General features: G+C 33.7%; 1 protein-coding gene and 1 pseudogene across 7 annotated transcripts in view; one reads left to right on the forward strand and one right to left on the reverse strand.

Annotated features, from left to right (window-relative positions):
- LOC129762697 (uncharacterized) overlaps window positions 1–22,715 on the reverse strand; it is a 458,495-nt gene that overhangs the window by 40,538 nt on the left and 395,242 nt on the right. For 6 of the 7 annotated variants that reach the window (XM_055761194.1, XM_055761195.1, XM_055761193.1 and 3 more), the window contains one exon: window positions 13,575–13,889. The exons of the other annotated variant lie outside the window; for it this stretch is intronic. In XM_055761194.1, coding sequence (XP_055617169.1) covers window positions 13,575–13,889 — 315 coding nt within the window. The remainder of the gene's footprint in view (window positions 1–13,574; window positions 13,890–22,715) is intronic. 7 annotated transcript variants of the gene reach the window in all.
- Window positions 16,836–17,838, forward strand: LOC129762703 (replication factor C subunit 3-like; annotated as a pseudogene).

The following is a 22,715-nucleotide window of genomic DNA, read 5'->3' on the forward strand; positions in this document are numbered from 1 at the left end:
AGGAGGTCACAAATGAAAACATCGTCTGGACATGGACAGGACAAGTAGTGTGCAGAGATAATAAACAAGCCTTAAATTGTTCCGAGGCGTGGGAGGATTTTCTGGTTTTTTTTTTTTATTAATTCGTTTATTTTTACAGGCTCAGTTACTTAAGTTTAAAGGAGCCGAATTCTTAAATATATTTTTAAAACTATATATATATATATATATAAACAATTTTCTTACATCTATGGTTAGTAAGGTGGAAAACCGATTACTCGCGGTGTACTCGAGTTTAGGAGGGTGGCATATGTTTAGGAGAAGGATGGGATATAAGGAAATTGTAATAATGTTGATGAACACTCATTTCATAAATCTATTCGTATATCTATAGTGTATTTACATTTCAACTTATTCTACTATTTATAGCAAGGGGACGAATTACCCGCAAAGGAAGGAAAGGAGGGTATAAGGATGTAGGGACAATCACACACGAAGATCTATAGCTTTAAGGAAAACATATATATGGGACATGTAATCAAGGTCTAACCGAGCCAACACATCTCTCACCGGCACATTGGGCTGTCTTCCTCGGGCCCGAAGGGAGTTTTCTAAATTCGATCTGGCGACCAGATACACCTCGCACGACCAAACAACGTGCTCGATGTCGTGATAACCTTGGCCACAAACGCAGAGATTGCTGCTGGCAAGATTGAAACGGAAGAGTAGTGCATCTAACGAACAGTGATTGGACATGAGTCGGGAGAAGGTGCGAATAAAGTCCAGACTTTTGAACCACGGTTTGAGGCTAACCTTTGGGATAATTGAGTGAAACCACCGGCCCAATTCATCTTCATTCCACTTGCGTTGCCAGTTAGCGATGGTATTTTTGCGAACTAAAGAATAAAATTCATTGAAGGCGATTTGACGCTGATATATATCGCCTTCAATTGCACCTACCTTTGCCAATGAGTCAGCCCGGAATTGAGCAATGTGAAGGGACCCAGATAAAGGTAATGACATAACAGCGTCTGGATAAAGCACTCAAAATTTGTCGTATTCTCTCAAGGAAGTACGGCGAGTGCTTTTCCGGCCTCACTGAACGGATAGCTTCGACAGAGCTAAGACTATCCGTTACAATGTAATAGTGTTCAACAGGTCGTGAGGCGACGCTGTCCAGCGCCCAGTGAATTGCTGCCAACTCAGCAATATACACTGAGCAAGGATTCTGAAGACTGTGTGAGGTGCTAAAAAATACGTTGAACACTCCAAATCCTGTGGAATCATTCATAGAGGACCCATCAGTAAAGTATATATTATCACAATTGATACGCCCATACTTTGCATTGAAGATTGTAGGAACGAACCCCAATCTAAGATAATCTGGATTTTCATGGATTTTCTCCTTCATGAACAGATCAAAATGTACAGAGGAATTGATGTAGTCAGGAAAACAAACACGGTTGGGAATATACGAAGAAGGAACAACCTGCATAGAGGTGAATTCATGATATGAACTCATGAATCCAGAATGAAAATTTAGCTCGATCAATTGCTCAAAATTTCCGATCACCAATGGGTTCATAACCTTACACCGGATGAGGAACCGAAGAGATAATAAATTGAAGCGATCTTTTAGTGGGAGTACGCCTGCCAAAACCTCGAGACTCATGGTATGCGTTGAGGGCATACATCCCAACGCAATACGGAGACAAAGATACTGAATTCGCTCGAGTTTAATGAGATGTGTTTTGGCAGCTGATTGAAAACAGAAACTGCCATACTCCATCACTGAGAGAATAGTTGTTCGATACAACATTATAAGATCTTCGGGATGGGCTCCCCACCAGGTGCCGGTAATTGTACGGAGAAAGTTTATTCTTTGTTGGCATTTTTTACTCAGATACCTAATATGGGCCCCCCAAGTACATTTGGAGTCGAACCAGACCCCAAGATACTTAAATGACATAGCATGAGTGATCGGTTTACCCAAAAGTTGAAGCTTTGGTTTTGCTGGTCTATGCTTCCTAGAAAAAACCACCATCTCTGTTTTCTCCGTGGAGAATTCGATCCCTAGCCCAATGGCCCAGGTTGAAAAATTGTTCAATGTATCTTGTAAGGGTCCTTGCAGGTCGGATTCGTTTGATCCTACGACAGACACCACTCCGTCATCTGCAAGTTGTCTTAGGCTGCAATTTTGTGTAAGACAATTGTCGATGTCGCTTACATAGAAGTTGTACAAAAGGGGGCTTAAACATGAGCCCTGGGGGAGGCCCATGTAGGAGACCCGATTTACTGTCGAATCCCCGTGAGAAAAATTCAACTGTTTCTCGCAAAGCAAGTTATATAACATATTATTCAACAGAGGCGGCAGACCCCGAGAGTGTAATTTGTCTGACAAAACCTCTATTGAAACAGAATCAAAGGCCCCCTTTATGTCCAAGAATACTGAAGCCATTTGTTTTTTTCGGCGTAAGCCATTTGAATTTCTGAAGAAAGCAACGCAAGACAATCATTCGTCCCCTTGCCCCTGCGGAACCCATATTGTGTATCTGAGAGTAGGCCATTCGTTTCAACCCATCGATCAAGGCGAAACAAGATCATTTTCTCCAACAATTTCCGTATACAAGACAGCATTGCTATTGGGCGGTACGAATTGAAGTCGGACGCGGGTTTTCCGGGTTTTTGAATAGCTATAACTCGTACTTGTCTCCAATCATCTGGAACAATATTATGCTCCAGAAACCGATTGAATAAGTTCAACAAGCGATGTTTCGCCACATCAGGGAGATTTTTCAGCAAGTTGAACTTAATTCTATCCGATCCCGGAGCAGAATTGTTACATGAAAGGAGAGCAAGAGAGAATTCTACCATTGAAAACTCGGAATCAAGATCGCACCTATCTTGTGGTATATCTCGAACAATTTTTTGCACAGGAGCGGAATCAGGACAAACCTTCCGTGCAAAATTCAAAATCCATCGATGTGAATATTCTTCGCTTTCATTCGTTGAAGAGCGATTTCTCATGTTTCGAGCCACTTTCCATAATTTTTTCATTGACGTTTCTCGTGACAAACCTCCCACGAAATTTCGCCAATAAGCACGTTTTTTCCCTTTGATTAAGTTTTTAAATTGATCTTCAAGGGCTAAATACGTTTGAAAATTTTCAGGGGTTCCACGTTTCCGAAAAGCTTTAAATGCATTCGATTTTTCTACATAAAGCTTGGAACATATGCTATCCCACCATAGATTGGGAGGCCTGCGACGAATAGTGGAACCTGGGATGGGTTTTGTTTGAGCGCGAACCGCGCTGTCATAGATCAAACGAGAAAGGAAGTTATACTCCTCCAATGGAGGTAAGCCATCTCTGGAATTGATGGCTAGACCAATCGCGTCCGCATATTTTTTCCAGTCAATGTGTCTTGTGAGGTCATATGCCATGTTTATAGCTTCAGAAGAATTCGACCCAATGTTGATGGAAATTTTGATTGGCAAGTGATCACTACCGTTGGGGTCCTGGATTACATTCCACTTGCAATCGAACGATAGTGAATTCGAGCAAAGCGAGAGGTCAAGAGCACTTGGGTTAGCAGGAGGTTTAGGCACACGTGTTGTTTCCCCAGTGTTCAAAACGGTCATATTGAAGCTGTTACAAAGGTCATATATCAACAATGAACGATTGTCGTCGTACTGTTCCCCCCAGGCAGTTCCGTGAGAGTTGAAGTCTCCCAAGATCAATCGTGGCTCAGGAAGGAGTGAGCACATGTCATCAAGTTGTTTGCGGCTAACCGCAGCTCTCGGAGGCCAATACAAGCTGACAATACAGAGGTCTTTGCCTCTGATGTTTGCATGACAAGCAACAGCTTCGATCCCTCCAATAGGTGGAAGGTTAATTCGAAAAAATGAGTGGCACTTATTGATCCCCAATAGTACCCCTCCGTATCTGTCATCGCGGTCCAAGCGTATAATATTAAAATCGTGGAAAGAGATATCATCTCGCGAAGAAAGCCAAGTTTCGGACAGAGCAAAAACATCACAATTGAAGTTATGAATTAAAAATTTGAATGTATCCAATTTAGGGATAAGACTACGACAATTCCACTGAAAAACAGTGATATCTCCGACCTCTCTATCTAAATTAGACATCAAGAGAGATAATCATTGCAAGGAGGGGCCATGTTTGCATCAATTGCTGTAAAATTGTCTTTAATACTGGAAGCATTGAGATGACAAGGGTTCTGATGGAGTCGGAAACATTAAAACACTTGAAGATTTGATCCAAAAGGTCAGACAACTTTATAAATCCCGATTGGGAAGTTGAGCTGGACGGAAAAACAGGGACAGTTGGGGTTTTTGATGTCCCTTCAAGTGCTGGGTCATTCGAAGGTGAACTATTCCCACGGAAGCCAGGAGGAACCTGATTTTGCTTGTCCGCTGCACTCGATTTTTTAGGCAAGCTAACAGGGGGTATCACCGGCGGGGCTTGTTCTTGAACTTTGGGAGTGGTCACATTTTTGCGCCGGGGATTCCCTTTGAAAATAAACGGTGTGCCCCCGCTAGCTGTGTCCGCTTCCATTTCATCAACTGGCAACGTGGAAAAGCTATTGTCTGTTGAGATTGGTTGTTGTTGTTGTTGGGCCAGTGGAGAAGCGCCCTTTAAAATTTCCGCAAAAGTGCGCTTCGAGCGTTCCTTTAAAGAGCGCTTCTGTTTCTCCCAGCGACTCTTGTAAGTTTCACAAGCTGAGAGCGCGTGTGGGGATCCTCCGCAATATGGACACTTATGCTCAGTCGCACTGCAGGATTTCCCCTCATGTTGCTCTCCGCAAGTGGCACAGCGCTCCTTGTTGGCACAATAATCTGAAGTGTGACCAACTGACTTGCATTTGTTGCAAGTCATGGGCTTTGGCACGAAGAGTCGCACAGGTAGTCTCAATTTGTCCACCATAACGTAGTCAGGGAGGGCGGCACCAGCAAAGTTTGGTCCCCATCATGGGAGAGTTTCCCGAGTTGGCGACAGTCCAAGATCTTTACTTCCATTGAGGGAAGCTTCTTGAACTTGCCTTTTCCTTCTTTTTTTATTTGTTCGCTCGTCAGACCCGTTTCAGTTATCACCCCCTCAATTTCTACGTTATGGGAGGGTATAAATGTTCTATATTCGAGAGTGAAGTGTTGGTCAGCAACAATCTCGTTTGCGTGTTTCCGTTCATTCACGACAACCCGCAATTTGTTCGGTCTAACCCTGCGAATTTCAGATACAGAAGTGTATCTGGCCAGATCTTTCATGATCTGAATCACGTTAAGGCTTTTTCCTTTTGGTTTTGGCCGGAGGAAAACAACCCACGGGCCAGTTCCAGGTGCATCTTCTGGATAAACTCTGACACGTGGAGCGGAAACAACAGAGGGAGAAGAGGAGGACGAGGACGAGGACGAGGATTGGGTTGGATCGGAAACATCAGAAGGGGGAAGCGAAATCAATGATGGGAGAGGGGGAGTGGAAGTAACAGTCGGTTCAGAAGGGAGGCTTGCTATTTTCTTAGAGGGGGGCTTGGAAGGATGAGCAGATTCGTCCCCAGAAGAATTATCTTCTTTTTGAGGGACTCGTTTATGTTTTTTCCCAGATCTTAAATGGGATTCATTATCGGAGATCTCTATCTCTGGAGATCCTCCACTATCCTCCATTTTACAAAAATTTCTGTCTTATTTCTAATATATTATTGATTTTAACAATAATCTCGAAAAAAAAAAATAACAAAACAAAAATAAATTATGATAATAATATTAAACAATGAACAAATGAGTTGAATAATAATATTAATATTAAATATGTGTACCTTAATATAAAAGTTGTTCCGATACTGCGCTCTACTGCCCTAACCAGGGAGAGACAGAGGCTACGCGCTATGGATCAACACAATAGCGCAAGAATAGCTCACACGGTCACGTGATGATAATTCCCGTTAACGACAGCCACACGATGGCGATCCCGTTATGCCGATGTTCAACAGCCGCCAAGGGCTGCAAGCTGCAAGAGCGCTGCTTCCTTTGTTCCACTTCACAAAAGGTCAATTCGAAAGCGGACAGCAATGACCTTCACTCGTACACTATACCAATCGCACAATAGTAAAAGTGGTAACGCACAATAACGACACTGAACTTTACTCGTCAAGAGTTGGATAGCGAATGATTTTCTGGTTATCCGGTATTATTCAGGGCAGCTTTGCCATAATAATGATAAACAGGAAACTATTACCTCGAAACAATAAGCGTTACATCGAATACGAAGCACAATTCTTGCATAACTGAAGGAGATTTTTGTCAGACGAACGATGGAAAAAAATCTGTATGAATGTTTTGGATACTGTGATAGTTAAAAGTCAAAAATATTCAATGAAAATTGAATTTTCATGTGACATAAACCAAATATCAATTCCATTTAGTTTTCATTCCATTTTCATATTTAATTTATTTTTTTACATATGTCATATTTATTTTCATATTTCTTATGTTTGTCATCTTTACCATGTTTATATTTTAATATTTAATATTTAACTTTTCTACATAATTTTTAGATTTATTTATCAAGTTCAGTTCTAACATTTATTAGCATTTCTATATTAAAGTTTCATTTTTTTTAATCCCTTTCATCTATTTATTTCATATTTAATATAATATAATTTTACATATAATTACATATAATTTTTGTATTTATTTTACAAGTTTTTGTTTGTTTTATTTTATTTTTATGTTTTTATATATATTCATATATTATAAATTATACATATATATATAATATATATATATATATAAATATATAAAAATATTCATACATAAAAATGATTAGAATGAAAAACAAAGAAAAATTAAATTATTCCAAAAATATTTAATTTCCATTAATATTTTTATATATAGCTTTTATATTCAATTTTTCATATTCAATTGTTATTTTCAATTTCATATTCAGTCTTATCTTTTCATATCTGAATTAATAACTTTTCATATTTCAGAAAATTTACAAAAGGTCTGAGAATTCTAATAATTTTATTTTTTTTAAATAATTAAATAGTGATCAAAATATTCTAAAATCCAAGTGAAGTATAAAAATTTCAACAAATTGAAAACAAAAAAAAATATATATATAAAATTTAATCTTCAATAATTCTAAGCAAAATTCTAAAGTTATTTTTAAGCATACTAAAATGTCAAAAAAAATAGATATTGAAAAAGTTCTAGAAAATTTTTTCAAGATCAAAAACAATTCGAAGAATCTAGAAGTTTGAAAACAAATAGAGCGCATTTCGAAACATTAAAATGTTAGAAAATATATTAAAAATAAAATAACGTGTATCCCAGTGAATTCAGAAATATACAAAAACTTGAAGTTTTTAAAATTTTAAATAGTAAAGTAAAAGTATCGGAATATAAAAAAAAATCAAAACTAAGAAAAGAACTAAAAGAAAAAACTAAAGATTTAAAAATATTCCAAAAAATAAGAAGAAAAATGTCAAAATTATTTTAAAGAATTCTAAAAGTTAAATCAATTTCCTTAAAATAAAATAAATATCCAGAAAATTTATAGAAAACAGAAGCTAATACAGAAACATTTCAAAATATTCAAAGATTCAAAGAGTATTAATATTGCAAACGACGAAGCATCTAAAAAATAGAAAAATCAAGAAATCAGAAACAAATTTTTCAATAAATCATACATTATTCATAAATTCTACATAACATAATTCTAAAAATAATTTTCGTATATTCCAAAAACTAAGATTAAATACAGTTACTAAATAAAATCTATAAAAATAAGATATCAATAAAATTTAAAAAAATGTGAAAGCAATCAAAACATTTGAATTAATCTATCATCAATCATCAATCTAGTAAAACTTTTCAATTTCAGAAATCAAAATAATATACAAAAAATTTTTGAAAAATAAAAACATTCAAAATCATACCAAAAACCTAAAAAAATAAGGGTAATAAAAAATTTAAAATAAATTTCTCAAACAAAAGCATTAAAAACTTGAAAAAAATACCAAAAATCTAAAAAAAATATCAATAGGACACCAAGAAAAATTCGGGTAAACTGAAAAACAATTACTCCATTTTTCCTTCAAATTCTATAAAAAAAAATTCTAAATAATAAAAAATTCAAAATTCAAGTCAATACAATAAAAAACACAAAAAAAATCCAAACCATTTCAAAATCTAAAACAAAATCTAGAAAATTCAGGTTATAAAATATATAACATTCCATTTCATCCAATTTAAGAAAAATTAAATTCCATGAAAAAAAATGCGAAAATATTTGGAATAGTAGATTAATCCAAAAACATTTTCAAAGAAACTGAGAATTTTCAAAGTGTAGAATATTCTTAAAAGTACAAAAAAATGAAAAAACAAATTATCGGAAATCTAAAAAATTTGTCAAATCAAAAGTTAAAAATATTCCACAAAATAAGAAGATAAAATTATTTTACAATATTCTAAAAATTTAAATGAAGTTCAAATATTGAACTCTTTTACAATGTTTCTAGAATCTTAGAGCATTGTTATATGTCAAGTAAATTATAGATATTAAAAGAGTTAAAATAATTTTTTAAAATTTAAAAACATTCAAAATATCACAAAAAATTGAAAAAATCCGAACAATTCAAAAAAAAAATGGAAAACTAAAAAAAAATAAAGCAATTAAAATTCAAATAAAAAGCAAATTTCAGTCTCAGATAAATTGAAATTTAGAAACAATCAACAAAAAATTTAAATAATATGTATCCCAGTAAATTCAAAAATATTTCAATAAAACTGGGAATTTCTAAAATCATAAATATTTCTAAAATATACAAAATCAAGAAACGAAGTAAAGGAAGGAAACCTAAAAATAAGGTTAAAAATATTTCATAAAAAACTCCATTCCAGAACATTTTAAACTTTCGATCAGTTTCAAAAAATAAAAATAAAATCGTCCAAAAATACTACAAAAAATATTAATAACTCAAACAAAAATTTAAATTAGCTTGAGATTAAAAAAAAAATCTAGATTTTTTTCGAAAAATCAAAACCAGTCAAAAGATTTGAATCAATTTGAGGAAATCGAACTTGGATATAAAGAAAAAACCCAAAAAACTAAAATAATATTCTAGAAAAGTTAAAAACATTTATGATAAATTTGGAAATCACAAAGCTATAAAAAAGGAATGAATACAACGAAAATGAAAAAAAAACATAAAATTTTCAAGTACTAAGCAAAACTCAGAAATTTTAAAAAATATATTAATAAATTTGGACTGTACTGAAACAAAATATCAATTTCAGATATCAAAATAGTATACAAGAAAATTAAAATCATTCAAAATATTCAAAAAACTACTTTGAAAAAAAAATACAAATGGTAAGTAGTAAGAGTAATAAGTAATAAGAAAATCTAAAATAAATGTTTCAAACAAGAACACAAAACAATAAAAACTAAATAAAAGAAATATAAATGAAAAATTCAAAAAGAAATCGGAAAAAAAATCGATAAACCTCAAAAAACAATCATAACAATTCTTCTGAAATAATATTTTTAAAATCTCAATCAATTTCAAATATTGAAGAAATTTTAGAAAACTTACTAAATTAAAATATTCAAATTATTCCAGCAAATATAAAAAAACCCAAACAATTTAAAAAATCTACAAAAAAAATCCAAGAAATTCAAATAATAAAATACAGGGAAACTTCGATATAACGTCATATATATATATATATATATATATATATATATATATATATATATATATATATATATATATATATATATATATATATATATATATATATATATATATGTATATATATTTTTTTTTTTCAAAGTGTAAAGGAAAAAAATTTAATTATTTTTTTTCTGATAGAACAATGAATTATCTGTATTGTGATGCTAAAACACGTTTTGTACCTTCAATCAATCCCGAAATACAGCTGATTTTGTGATTCCGGATTCTAAATGAATCATGCTTTAATCAACAGTACGAAGGGAAACATTATGAGAAAGGCTGGCTTCGTCTTCTGATTGAAGTTAATCATTAACTTTACTAAAACAGCAACACAATAATGTATTATAGACTACGTTTGTGAGTACTCTATTATGCTTCGATATAACGTACAATTCTGAAAGTGAAATGTACGTTATATCGAAGTTTACCTGTATATAACATTCATTCCAAACATCCCATCAAATTTCAGAGAAATAACATTTGATGAAAAAATACAAAAAAATAATAATAGGTATTCCAGTAAATCAAAAACATTAAAAAAACTGAGAATTCTTAAAATATATAACAATCCTAAAAGTAAAAAAAATATAATATATAAACAAGTAAATTAACAAAAAAAAAGAAAGATTAAGAGTTAAAAAGGATCTACAAAACAATTGAAATTACAAACAATTTTCTTATATTCAACATATTGTAGATTAATTGTAGATTAATAACGATAATTAATAAGATAATAACGAATTTCAGAAATTTCCAAAAAAATTGTAAAAATTCAAAAAGTTCTAAATATTTCAAAGATATGAAAAATCCAATTAACTAGATAATTCTGCAGGAATTATAAAATTACTATTTGGCAACTCCGATAAAATTAAGAAGAATCAAAACATTTGAATGAATTTCAAAAATTTAAAATTGATGTGAATAAAACAAATGAATAAAAAAATTATATTCTTGAAAATTTAAAAGCGTTTAAAACAAAAATAGAATTCTTAAAATAAAAAATATTCCTAAAGATGTAGAAAAAATCAAAAAAATCTGAAATAAAAAAAAACTAAAACAAATTAAAAAATATTAGGAATATAAATAGAAAATAAATTTGGAGTTTTTTACAAATCATAATCAATTAATTCCACACCAACTTGGCTGGCCATTCGCAGCATCTCAGATTGCAGTGAAACGTTGTGGATGTAAAGACATTAGTCATTTAAGCAACTTTGCGTACCTAAAGACTCAAAAAATATTGGATTACTTTTTGAGAAAAGACCAAAAAATTTGAGAAAAGACCAAAAAATAAAATAATAAATAGCCCATACAATAACCAACAACCATTCATGCATCGGAAGATGGGCACTTCCATAGGAAAAAAGTTTTTCTAACAAAATTCGTTTACTTTTGAAAAATAAAATATAAAAAAGAGAATTGGTAATGATGTAGTTTTTATTTAAATAATGATTTTTTTATATAAAAACTTAAACAATTTCCTATATTTTATTTTTTGACTCGAAATTTTTAAGTGTTATACATTTAAGTTAAAATTTTTGATATTTAGAGTTTTTTTTTTCTAACTTGAAAAAATTCTAACTCAAAAACTGTATAACCTAAAAAAATTGGGTATGAAAAGAAATGCAGGAAATATTTCAAGTTTTCATTTAAGAATATCAAACAAATTTAAAAAAAATGCGCTTGTCAAATTAAAATATTTTTTTTTCAAAAACGTATTTTAAAACGTTCCTTGAATAAAATTATAGGCTTGGACCACTCAATCACCAACAAGTCATCCATAAATCCAAAAATGGGCACTTCCATAGGATAAGAGCTCTTCCAACAACAACTTTTTCACGAGTTCTTTCGAAAATTACTACTAATGTTTAACTTGTAACATTTTTGTTTGTACCTTCTCGCGATTGATATGTTATGCAAATTTATTGTAAATTTTAAATTTATAAAAATTTAAATTTTTTAAATTTTTATTTTTCGTTACTCAGGAGTCTCTATGTAACAACGTAATATATTTTAAAATTTATAAGAGATAGAAAAACAGTTCAATACTATCTAAGACTTTACCGAGCAGACTATTTCGCTATCTTGACATCAAACAAAATTAGGATTAGTTGTAATCTTTTCAAAGCATATATGAAAAAGTTGTATTCAGAAAAACTTTTTCCCCGTAGATGTGTCCATCTTCCAATATATGTATAAAGTAACTGGTTATTGTATGGGCTAATCATATAATTTTTTTTTTGAGAATTAGGAAAAAAAATAATAAAAATTATTTTTTTTAAATTTTTTTTCAGTGTGAATTTTTTATTTTTTTTATACTTCTTATGGAAAATTTTGAAAGAAATCCTCAATTTCATTTTTTGATCATTTGCTTTTTATGTCTTATTGTTTTTTAGTTAGTAATTTCTGTAAAAATTCATAACAAAAAATTGTGTTTTTTTCAAAAAGTGGTCTATTTCTTTGTGATTTCGAATATGCAAAGTCTTTACATCCAAAACGTTCCACTGCAATCTGAGATGAATTATTGAATTATTTTGACGTTTTTTTTTTGCTCCAAGGCAAAGTTGATACGTTTGCACAGCTCGACTGGATCTGAGTCGAACGGAATGCAGAATACAAAAGTCGATTTCGATCGAGTCGTGAAACCCGATGGAGTTTTGGAATCCGATTAGATTCCGGAATATGGATGACTGGCTAGCTATAGGTAAGTAGACTAGTAGGCTTGGAGATTAAATTAATTATGCTAGTAATAAATAAATCGTTTGATCGGTCGGTGAAAAAATCAAATGTTATTCCTTTTTTTTATTCATCTCTAGTTTTCGCGGGATAATCGAGATGGGAAAGAAAGAGAAACTGCAAAGTTCATGAATTTGTAATTGCCTTGAGGTGTCTCGATAGAATTGAAACCATGGAAGAAAATATAGAGCGACTTAGATCGATAAACTTTCTCACCGGTGAATTTTGAAACGCTTTTGATCGAATGTTGAACAAATATGAAAATTCCCTTCATCACCGTTTATCTTTGCAAACTAAATGCATACACACCCATTAAGCGTGTGGGTGCATACCTTGAGTCGCAAAGCGCAAGCAAAAGGATTTTCATTCGAGACGAGAGCTCTCGCTGGCTGCCGAAGTTGATCCTGAGATGTTCACCGGGGGCAGAGGAAGAAACTACAAGTAGTCTAACAGTCAGAGCTCGATTCCACTCGAGATCACTCTCTCGGGAAGAAAGTAGAATGACGATGGGAGCCGTTTTTGTCCCCTCCGGAAGTGCACACAGAAAGGTCTTGCAGTGATTATCTTGTTATAGTTTATTGAACTAAGAATTTCCTGGGAAAATGTCTATCTGGTTTTGAGATTGCTTCAACCAAGATCAATGCCAATTAAGAGGGGAGAATGTGGCATTCAAATGTTATTAAAACAAATAATAGAAACACACACATTTCAATACAATCACCGGAATCACGACTGAGACGACAGCGAATGGGGGGTAATATGGCTTCCGATGCCACTTTGGAAGACTTCCTTTCCGGTTGCAAATTGCTTTCGCGTTTGTTGGTGTTGGGGAGGAGGGCAGCATGCCCTCGAGCTAAACTATCGAGGGAGCGCATGCAAATTTGTAATCAAATTGGGGTGTTTCATCCACCCTAATTTTGGGATCTTTTTGGGCGACGATTCAAAGCATATTTTTGTGGGCTGGCTTGTCGCCAATCGGTTCGGGATGAATCCCCACATCATTGAATTTGTAATGGGGATTCTTGCTGGGATCAGGACGTGATTATCGTGGTGCTAATTATAAACTGCCGGAATGAGAGAGAGAGTGTGTGTATTGAAACTTACCATTTTGCTTGAAGATTGCCTCACAGGCGACATCGGCGTCGAGATGATTCGGTAGACTGCCGCAAAATTTGTTCCGATCCTGTGGGTTGATACCGTTGCTTCCGGCGGCGGTGGTGGTGGTGTTGGTGGTGGAATTCAGCTGTTCATGGGGATGGTGTGACTCTTCGCACCTATCCTGACCAGTCTCACCATCGCCACCGATGAAATCGCAGCCCGGAGCTAAATCCGGTGGGACGCATTTACTGTTATTGTTGTTGTTATTATTTCCGATGTAATGATATTGGTATGGCTGGGTTTGGTCTGATTTGAGATTGTCTGAAACGGGAAAAATAAACGTTGGCTTATTTTCCCATGTGATTCTCACAGCATCCTCAGGTGGTGTGCGCCACCGAAAAAAAAAGCAAATCACTGTTTTCAAAAGCCTCTCACGCTGTTTATACAATAATGTCAAACTTTTCCCAACGCTCACTCGCTTTCCCGCCGCACTTATGTTTCTTTTCTTCTCGTGGTGTTGACACAGGACTCTGCGTTGTGTCTCCTGTGTCTCTAAAGATATGCACACATATGGGGATAATAGTAGCGCTTACTTTCCACCCCCAAGGGGGGCGGTTACCCACTTCTGAGTGGGTTGGGAGACCGGTTTTAAAATCTGTTGACATGTGGCTCGAAGCGAACTGGTTTTTTTTCGCTACTTCTTCACAACGCCGTTGATACAATATTTGAGCGACGAGACTGGAAGCACTTTATTTTTCAAAGGAAAAGAAATAAAACAAACACACACACCCCAAAAGAAACAAGTTTGGAATTTCGGAAAGCTTCTTGGAAGCGGATGGGTTTAAAGGGTTCGTCGTTGTTGGTTGGTCCAATGAAATCATTTTTTTTCTAGAAAAGAAACGCGTGTGGCCGAACTGATGGCACGAACAAATATTTGCGCTATCATTTCTTTGGGGGAGGACTAAAGCTCCAGGATGTGTGTTTTCTTTGAATGTTCCTTTTGCAATTTGAACTAAATTGTGTTATAAAGGGTGTGTCACAACGCTGCAAAAAATTCGCCCAGTAGACCGATCCTTTTGAAAATTTTAGACAGTAAAATAAAAACTATTAAACAACTTTTGGCATTTGCTTTTTATTCATACTTCGAGCCCAAGTCCGTATGCCCGCACCTTCCTCTTTACCCCGTCCATAAGGTTCTGTACAACGTCAGGTTGTAGTTTTTTTTAACAGAAATCCATTTTCTCTTCAAGTCCGCCTCCGATTTGACAACTTTTGGGTTCTTCCGGAGGGCCTGCTTCATAATCGCCCAATATTTCTCTATTGGGCGAAGCTCCGGCGCGTTGGGCGGGTTCATTTCCTTTGGCACGAAGGTGACCCCGTTGGCTTCGTACCACTCCAACACGTCCTTTGAATAGTGGCACGAAGCGAGATCCGGCCAGAAGATGGTCGGGCCCTCGTGCTGCTTCAATAGTGGTAGTAAGCGCTTCTGTAGGCACTCCTTAAGATAAACCTGCCCGTTTACCGTGCCGGTCATCACGAAGGGGGCGCTCCGCTTTCCGCAAGAGCAGATCGCTTGCCACACCATGTACTTTTTGGCAAACTTGGATAGTTTCTGCTTGCGAATCTCCTCCGGAACGCTGAATTTGTCCTCTGCGGAGAAGAACAACAGGCCCGGCAGCTGACGAAAGTCCGCTTTGACGTAGGTTTCGTCGTCCATTACCAGGCAATGCGGCTTCGTCAGCATTTCGGTGTACAGCTTCCGGGCTCGCGTCTTCCCCACCATGTTTTGCCTTTCGTCGCGGTTAGGAGTCTTCTGAACCTTGTATGTATGCAGGCCCTCCCGCTGCTTGGTCCGCTGGACGAATGAACTTGACAAATTCAGCTTATTGGCGACATCCCGGACCGAACTTCTCGGATCACGTCTAAACTGCTTAACTACGCGCTTGTGATCTTTTTCACTGACGGAGCATTCATTTTTGCCGTTCTTCACCTTCCGGTCGATGGTTAGGTTCTCGAAGTATCGTTTTAGTTCTCTGCTGACCGTGGATTGGACGATTCCCAGCATCTTACCGATGTCCCGATGTGACAACTCCGGATTCTCGAAATGAGTGCACAGGATTAATTCACGACGCTCTTTTTCGTTCGACGACATTTTTCCAAATTCACGAAAAATTGACAGTGAAGCATGGCCAACGTGATCTATACACTCTTATCTGATTATAAGCGGAAGCTGAAGATATAATTCCTAAAAATTAAATTTCTACAGCGTTTTTTCCGTGATGCAATTTGATGTGACACACCCTTTATTTGAAAGTATCCGGAAACCAGAGCTGCGATTTGTCGTGACGATCAAGTGATGGTACTCACACAAAGATAATCAACAAATTTTGTGCTACGATTATCCTTGGTGACCATCCCAAAGCCACTCCAATAGTGTGAGAAGAATATTATCACAACACTAACACATGGTGAGCTTCTACTTGACAGTAGAAATTCGAGCTCCTTGGTCCTGTCGCTGAAATGTCAGAATAGTGCGACACTCAAAAGTCTAGCTGATGGTTTGATGTTTGGTGATATTCACAACATTCGCCTCTTTGTGTTCGTTCTTCGTGACTAGGGATGCCAGATGTGAATATACAGTTTCATTTTAAATACAATTTGAAGAATATTGTGTTTTCGGGCATGAATTTTCTTTACAACTTTTCAGACGGCCTTAACGTTTTTAGCGGCACTTCGCCGACTTTACGTTGTAATACACGTGTCATTTGTATTAGTACTTAGTTTGTGGAATAACACGCCTTGCGTATCCCCTCTATTCCGGCTCCCGATCGGGTTTGAAATTAGCAAAATGATGCATTTTGTAACCCGTTCGACTTCGATTTTTTTACCAAATTTGTTTCTCATCATTGCAAGGATACTAAATCTGCAGACATGTTCGCAATTTTACTGATATTTAGTGTCCTGTCTATTCTGTTGCAGACTTATATTTTCAGTTGCAGACTGCAGGGATATGGTATTTCTACTCTATATGACTTGATTCCCTGCGCTAAAAACCCATTTTTTCATACATTACTTGGCTATTCCTGCGGTTACAAAAATATCTGCAATTTATACACATCAAACTTTCAGTTTTTTGTCGAAGGCTTTCACAAAAAATCATCTGGCATCTCTGGAGATGATGACATTTACTCTGACAAAGGCCAACACGAAAATGACAAATCACCAAGTATTTTTGTATACATTATACATCAAATAGTTTTGTGTACTATGTCTCTCTGGGTTGACCGCTACCGACTGTGCCAGCTGTCCAAACTGGACTGTCACAAAACGCAAGTTACGCATCTGATTAATCTTTGCTCCCAGGGAGACTTCCCACATGTTCTACGGTTCTTCCAGGCCAGTAGGAAAACTCGCATCATGTGTCTGCTGCGGAAACCACCAATCGGGCGCGGAACGGCTACGCAACGATATAATGAACTTCACAACGCCCGCGAACCGGAAGGTGGAAATCAGGACCATCAGCAGTAATTACCACATCGAGTTGAGTTCATCGGTTGCCGGGATATATAACAGGGTGGTCGTGTCGGATTTGATCAAGCAAATTGATTCCAGCGGGTAGAGTGAATATGAGACTCGTCTTGTCCGAGGAGGATTAGCTGACCAAAAATACCCAGGATGCGCTGAGAAGAGCCATTGAAAAATATTTTTCTACATGCAGATTGATTTTGTGCGCCAATTCTACTTCGCGGGTTATTCCCGCGGTTAGGATTCGTTGCTTGGAAATAAGAGTGCCGGTCTATCTTAGGAGGATATTCTTAAAATTTTGAATGTAAGATTGTCATTTGTTTGTTTCTTGAATGTAACAACACTATTTGCATTTCAGCACTTTCCTTCGGAGCTAGCGAAAAGAATTACGCTATCCTCATGCTGGAAGCCGGAAATCGACTGGCAAATATTTCTTCGAGAAACCGCTAATCAGATTGTCCTCGAACAAAGTCCACAGAAGCTGGAGGTGGTGAGGAAACAGCTATACGAGCTGCTATCCCAAGGCGTTCTATCGAATGTTATAATCTGTGGATTGGTACCGAATCTGGTTAAAAACTGCGATATGAGTCTGAAGACGCAAACGTTGAATTTTGCCGGGTATTATGAACACCGGATGCAGCAAGGAAGCAAACATATATTCCATCTGGAAGTGTTCGTGGCGCAGTTTGTGGCACTATATAAGAAGTTTCTCAATAAAGCCTCAATGGAAGTGGATGATTTTTGAGCGATTCTTTTAGATCGCAATTTGAAAAAAAATGTTTTATGAAAAAATAAAATTTGTGTGTTCATCTCACGTTTATTAACTAAACTTCAATAGTTCTGGTAATGATTAACTCTAAATAAAAAGAACACGCCTTGTCGGTTTTCAACCGGATAGTTTTCATGATCCGCATATAATTATGAAATGATAATTTTATCAATATACTTAAATACCATTTCATTCAAAAACCATTATGCTGCACCGTGTTTATTTTAAAATTATATTTAATGTGATATTTGAAATTATGACACCATAATATTTTTTATTATAAATGTCTGTTCATTCTAACTACAAGAAATAAATATTCGTTCGATTAATCGAATACTGAAAGACAATTGTTCGAATGAATCGAATATTGGCCCCACGATTAATCGATAATCAAATAAACGAAAAATTAGTCATCTCTAACAACAGCAACATCTCTACTTCAACAAACAAATTTAAACAACCGTCGCGATTGTCAAAAATGATTGGAAATGTCTGATCACTCACATTTCTACTACCATCATACGCCACAACCACCGCTCTCATAACGTAAAGTTGTAAACAGAGCGATCGGCAGTGAGAGGCATTGGAACCAACCGTCATTTGGTTAGGTGTCATAAACAAAAGGGTGAGTATCACTACTGAATTTTTGGATCTCACGTGTCGTGAGAGGAATTGAGTGACTATGGTCAGCTTTTTTGTGACATTGACGGTGATGGATTGCAGCTCTGCTGGAAACTAAAACAAACTGCAAAATTCAAAACTCAAAATTATTTTCAAAAACATAAAACAAATGTAAATTCGGAAGATAAATTTGAGATGATCAGAAAAAACTTAGAACGATATTCTTTAATACCCGATGCAGCTATATACTCAAAAAATATCTGAAGAACTTGGTAGCTAAATTATGGAATCGTGGAAACGTTTTCATCGTTTCCAAACGGGATTCTTGAGAAGTGAAGAAGTGTCACAGATAAACTCACAAATCTTATATCTCTGAACCAATTTCTGAAGATCATCTGGAATCTGACTGAATTAATTCAACCAACTCCTGAATAATCTCCTTTCAGCATTTAATTTGAGTTGAAACTTAAGTTTTTTGGACCAATGATTGTAGTCTTATAATTTATTTTATGCATCCGAAAAACAATGCAAACTGTGCCGATGCCTATTTGTTTTTCTTTGTTCATCTTTTTCTCAGATTCTTAGTGGATCGACCGAGTGCCAAGAAGTCAACTTTGACAAAAAAAAAATTTAGATAACAGTAAATATCGTAAGTCTTTGGAAGAAATTAATTTTAAGACTTTTGGCATCAACATTTTTTTGAAAATGTATTTCATGTACTCCCCCCTAGGGTGGTTGTTCGGTTTTCAAATAGTTCAGATTTTGATGTCTTTGAGACACTAGTAAATAAAGTTTAATTGAGCAGAAATTTTGCATAGGGTAATCGGTAATCAGCATTGTGCAGGAAACTTTCTTCTAAAAATTCGAAGATCACCTTTTCCCATACAATCATTGGCACTCTACCGCATACACAAGCATAATCTCTAACGCAAACGATTCAAAGCGGTTTCAAATTCCTTCTATAGAAACAATTCTCAAACTTCGTTTCAATGTAACATAATATCATCAAATTAATCCGTACCTAAAAGAATTAGCCAAATAAGGTACATAATTTCGCGGTCCTCAACAAGGCGGTCGTGTCCTGGCCACCATCCCTTAATTTTTTTCACAACTTAAATTTTTTTAACATAAATTTTTTAAATCAGTTAGTTAATTCTTTCGACCTTTTTGAGTTTCCAAAATTTAGACGGAAATGTTTACAGCGGTTTTTAATTTCGTTCATCACTGTTATTTACTTCGAGCAATTTTTCATTCTTTAATGTTTTTTTTTTCATTTTTTCATAAGTTTTCGATAAATTTTCTAGATTTTTTTCAATATTTGAAATTTGAATAATTTTTTGAATTTTGTTACGAGATTTTGAATAAGGATTGTTATTATTGCATCCCGAATTTTTCTTGGTTTCGTTTTGATTTCTTTTTTTTTTATTTCTATCTATAGTTAATTAATTTTTTTCAATATTTTTTTTGTTCGAGAATTTTTTTTAGATTTTCTTGTTACTTGTTACTTATCACTTATAACTCAAATCTACGAAAATAAGTAAGTATACTTATTTCTTGAGATTTTTTAGATCAGTCAAATTGTTTGAATTTTCAATATTCTTTGAAATACTTTTGAATACTTAATTTTTTAAATTTTCTTGTATACTATTTTAATTTCTGAATTTGATTATTTTTGTAGTATGGTCTAAATTTATTAATACATTTTTAACTTTTGAGTTTTGTTTAATGTTCAAAAGTTTTCGTTTCAGATGTTTTTTAGTTTTTTTTTTATTTCCGATGTTTTATTCTTTATATTTTAGAGCTTTGCAATTTCCAAGTTTACCAAAGATGTTATTGAACTTTCTAGAATTTCAAATTTTGTTTTCTTTATCAAAGTTAGATTTTCTAAAATTGATTAAAATGTTTTGATTGTTTTAATTTTTTTATTGATTTTTTAAATGATTAAACTTTCAGAATTTTCCAAAATTATGTTTTTCTCTTATTTTTTGGAATATGTTAAACTTTTTCATTTTTCAATACCTTTCAAGTTTTTTTCTTTAATTTTGTTTTCTTTTAAATTTTTGATAACATTTAAAATTTCAAGAATTCTCAGGTTTCTTATATTTCTGAGCACTATTTGAACATTATTTTTGTTTTAAATCAATTTTAATTTTTCAGAATGCTTTGAAATTTTTTGGAACCACTAGATTTTTTGGAATGTTGGATTTAAAAAAAATTGTAAGATTTTGAATGTTTTTGATTTTTTTTTGCTTAGAATGTTTGAAAATTAAATTTCAGATTTCCTATTTATTTTCAACTTGTTGAAATTTTTATACTTTATTTTAATTCAAGAATATTTCGATTATTTTGAGATAAATTACAGAAATATTTGGTATTATTAGAATCCTATTTTTCAGCTCTAGCGTGTTTGAATGTAACTGTTTGCAATGTTATTCATTTTTCATTTTAATGATTAATTGGTTCATTTTTTCTATATTTTATTATGGTTTTTCCAGCTTTAGTTTATCATTGAAATAATTTATGAGTTTATAATTGTTCGTTACTATCGTTCGTAACGTTTATCAACGAAAAAAAACTATAAGTTCATAAAAGTTTACAATCTTTGATACAATTTTCTCAAATATTTATTTTTTTAAATTGTTTTTCTTTAATATTGTATGTTTTGTATTTTCTTAATGTCAGTTTCAACTATGTTTAATTGAGGTTTTCAATTCTGATCTCCATTTATCTGTTTCTTAAATCATTCTTTTTTCGTTTATCATTTACATGAAATTCATGAAAATCTTTTAGCAGATTTTTGTAATTTCCTACATTTGAAAATGAAATGCTGTACAATATTGCTTATATTACCCAATTTTGATTTTTTTTAAATAAAATTTTCAAGTCATAAAACATTTTGGATTATTTTCTAAAGGATTCCAGAACTTGAAAATAACGATTTGGAATTTATTGAATTCATCAACGTATTTTCATCATTTTAAATTCAGAAAAATTATCAATACTTACCAAGAGAGGGTGAGTTTTGAAGATTTGTTTTATAACTAGGTTTTCTATTTTTCGTATTTTTGATTCTACAGTTTTGGAGTTTGTTTGTTCCTGTTGCTTCAGTTAATAAGCTTTCTGGATCATCGGATTATAGGTTCATAATATTTAACGATTAATTAATTTAATTGTGAATTCTTTCGGTATTTTGTTATTTTTTCTCAGTTCTCAGCGTCAGCTTTTCGACGAAAAGTTCGTTGTTTATTTGTTGATAGTACGGTAGAGTTCATGTTTTTTATTTCTTAATGTCAGTTCAGCGATTTTCAGTTAGTGTTTTCAGGCTTTCGATTCTCATTTTATGTTCAAAAGTTTCTGTATTTTTCAGTTCTAGCTACTTCTAACTTATTTTTTTATTACTTCAACGATTTATCGGTTTATCGGTTAATTAGTTCATTAGGCAATTTTTCCGATCTGTTGGTATGGCTTTCCAAGCTTTTAGTTTCTTCTATGAAACAAACTTAGAGCGTTCCTATTTTTCAGTTGAAGCGTTTTAATATCACTTCGTTCATTTTTCAGTCATGAATTGCAGCCGCTTGACAGAAGGAGTCTGCATCTTTTTGTTAATTAAAATAATGAAATAAATTAGATTGATTAAATTAATTAAATCAATTAAATTAATTAAATTAATTTAATCAAATTCAATTGGAATCTAATCATCCTGTAAACTGTAAAACTGTGTAAAAAGAAAAAATTGAAATTTTGAAATCATTATTTATTTTCTAGTTTTCAGAAAATATTAAGGGCTTATTTAATTAAGGTGTGAAAGTTTTCTTTTTTCCTTAATTTTTTTTTCAAATTTTCTTAGTGTTAGTTTCAACGTTTTTTATGTTGGTTGTTTTAGGTTTCCAATTTGTTTTTACTCTAGAGTTTTTCTATTTTCCAATCCTAGTGTTTATATTTATTTTACTTCTTCACTTATCTATCGGTTCATCAATTGATTAGTGTATTAGCTGCTATTTTTGATTTGTGGTATCATTTTTCCAGTATTTTATCGAGAAAGATTATAAGTTTATAACATTTTATAACAATACCTTTTCTTCTTTAGTATTTTTTCGTTAGTAGTTGATTTTTTTTTATTGTTAATGTAAGTTTCATCGATTTTCACTTGTTTCTCTAGGTTTAAAATTCTTAATTTTTTTTATGAATGCATTCATTTTAGTGTTTTAAAGTTAATTATACCGTATTTTTAT

Source organism: Toxorhynchites rutilus, chromosome 1 (genome assembly GCF_029784135.1).
Source record: "Toxorhynchites rutilus septentrionalis strain SRP chromosome 1, ASM2978413v1, whole genome shotgun sequence".
NCBI classification, from domain to species: domain Eukaryota; kingdom Metazoa; phylum Arthropoda; class Insecta; order Diptera; family Culicidae; genus Toxorhynchites; species Toxorhynchites rutilus.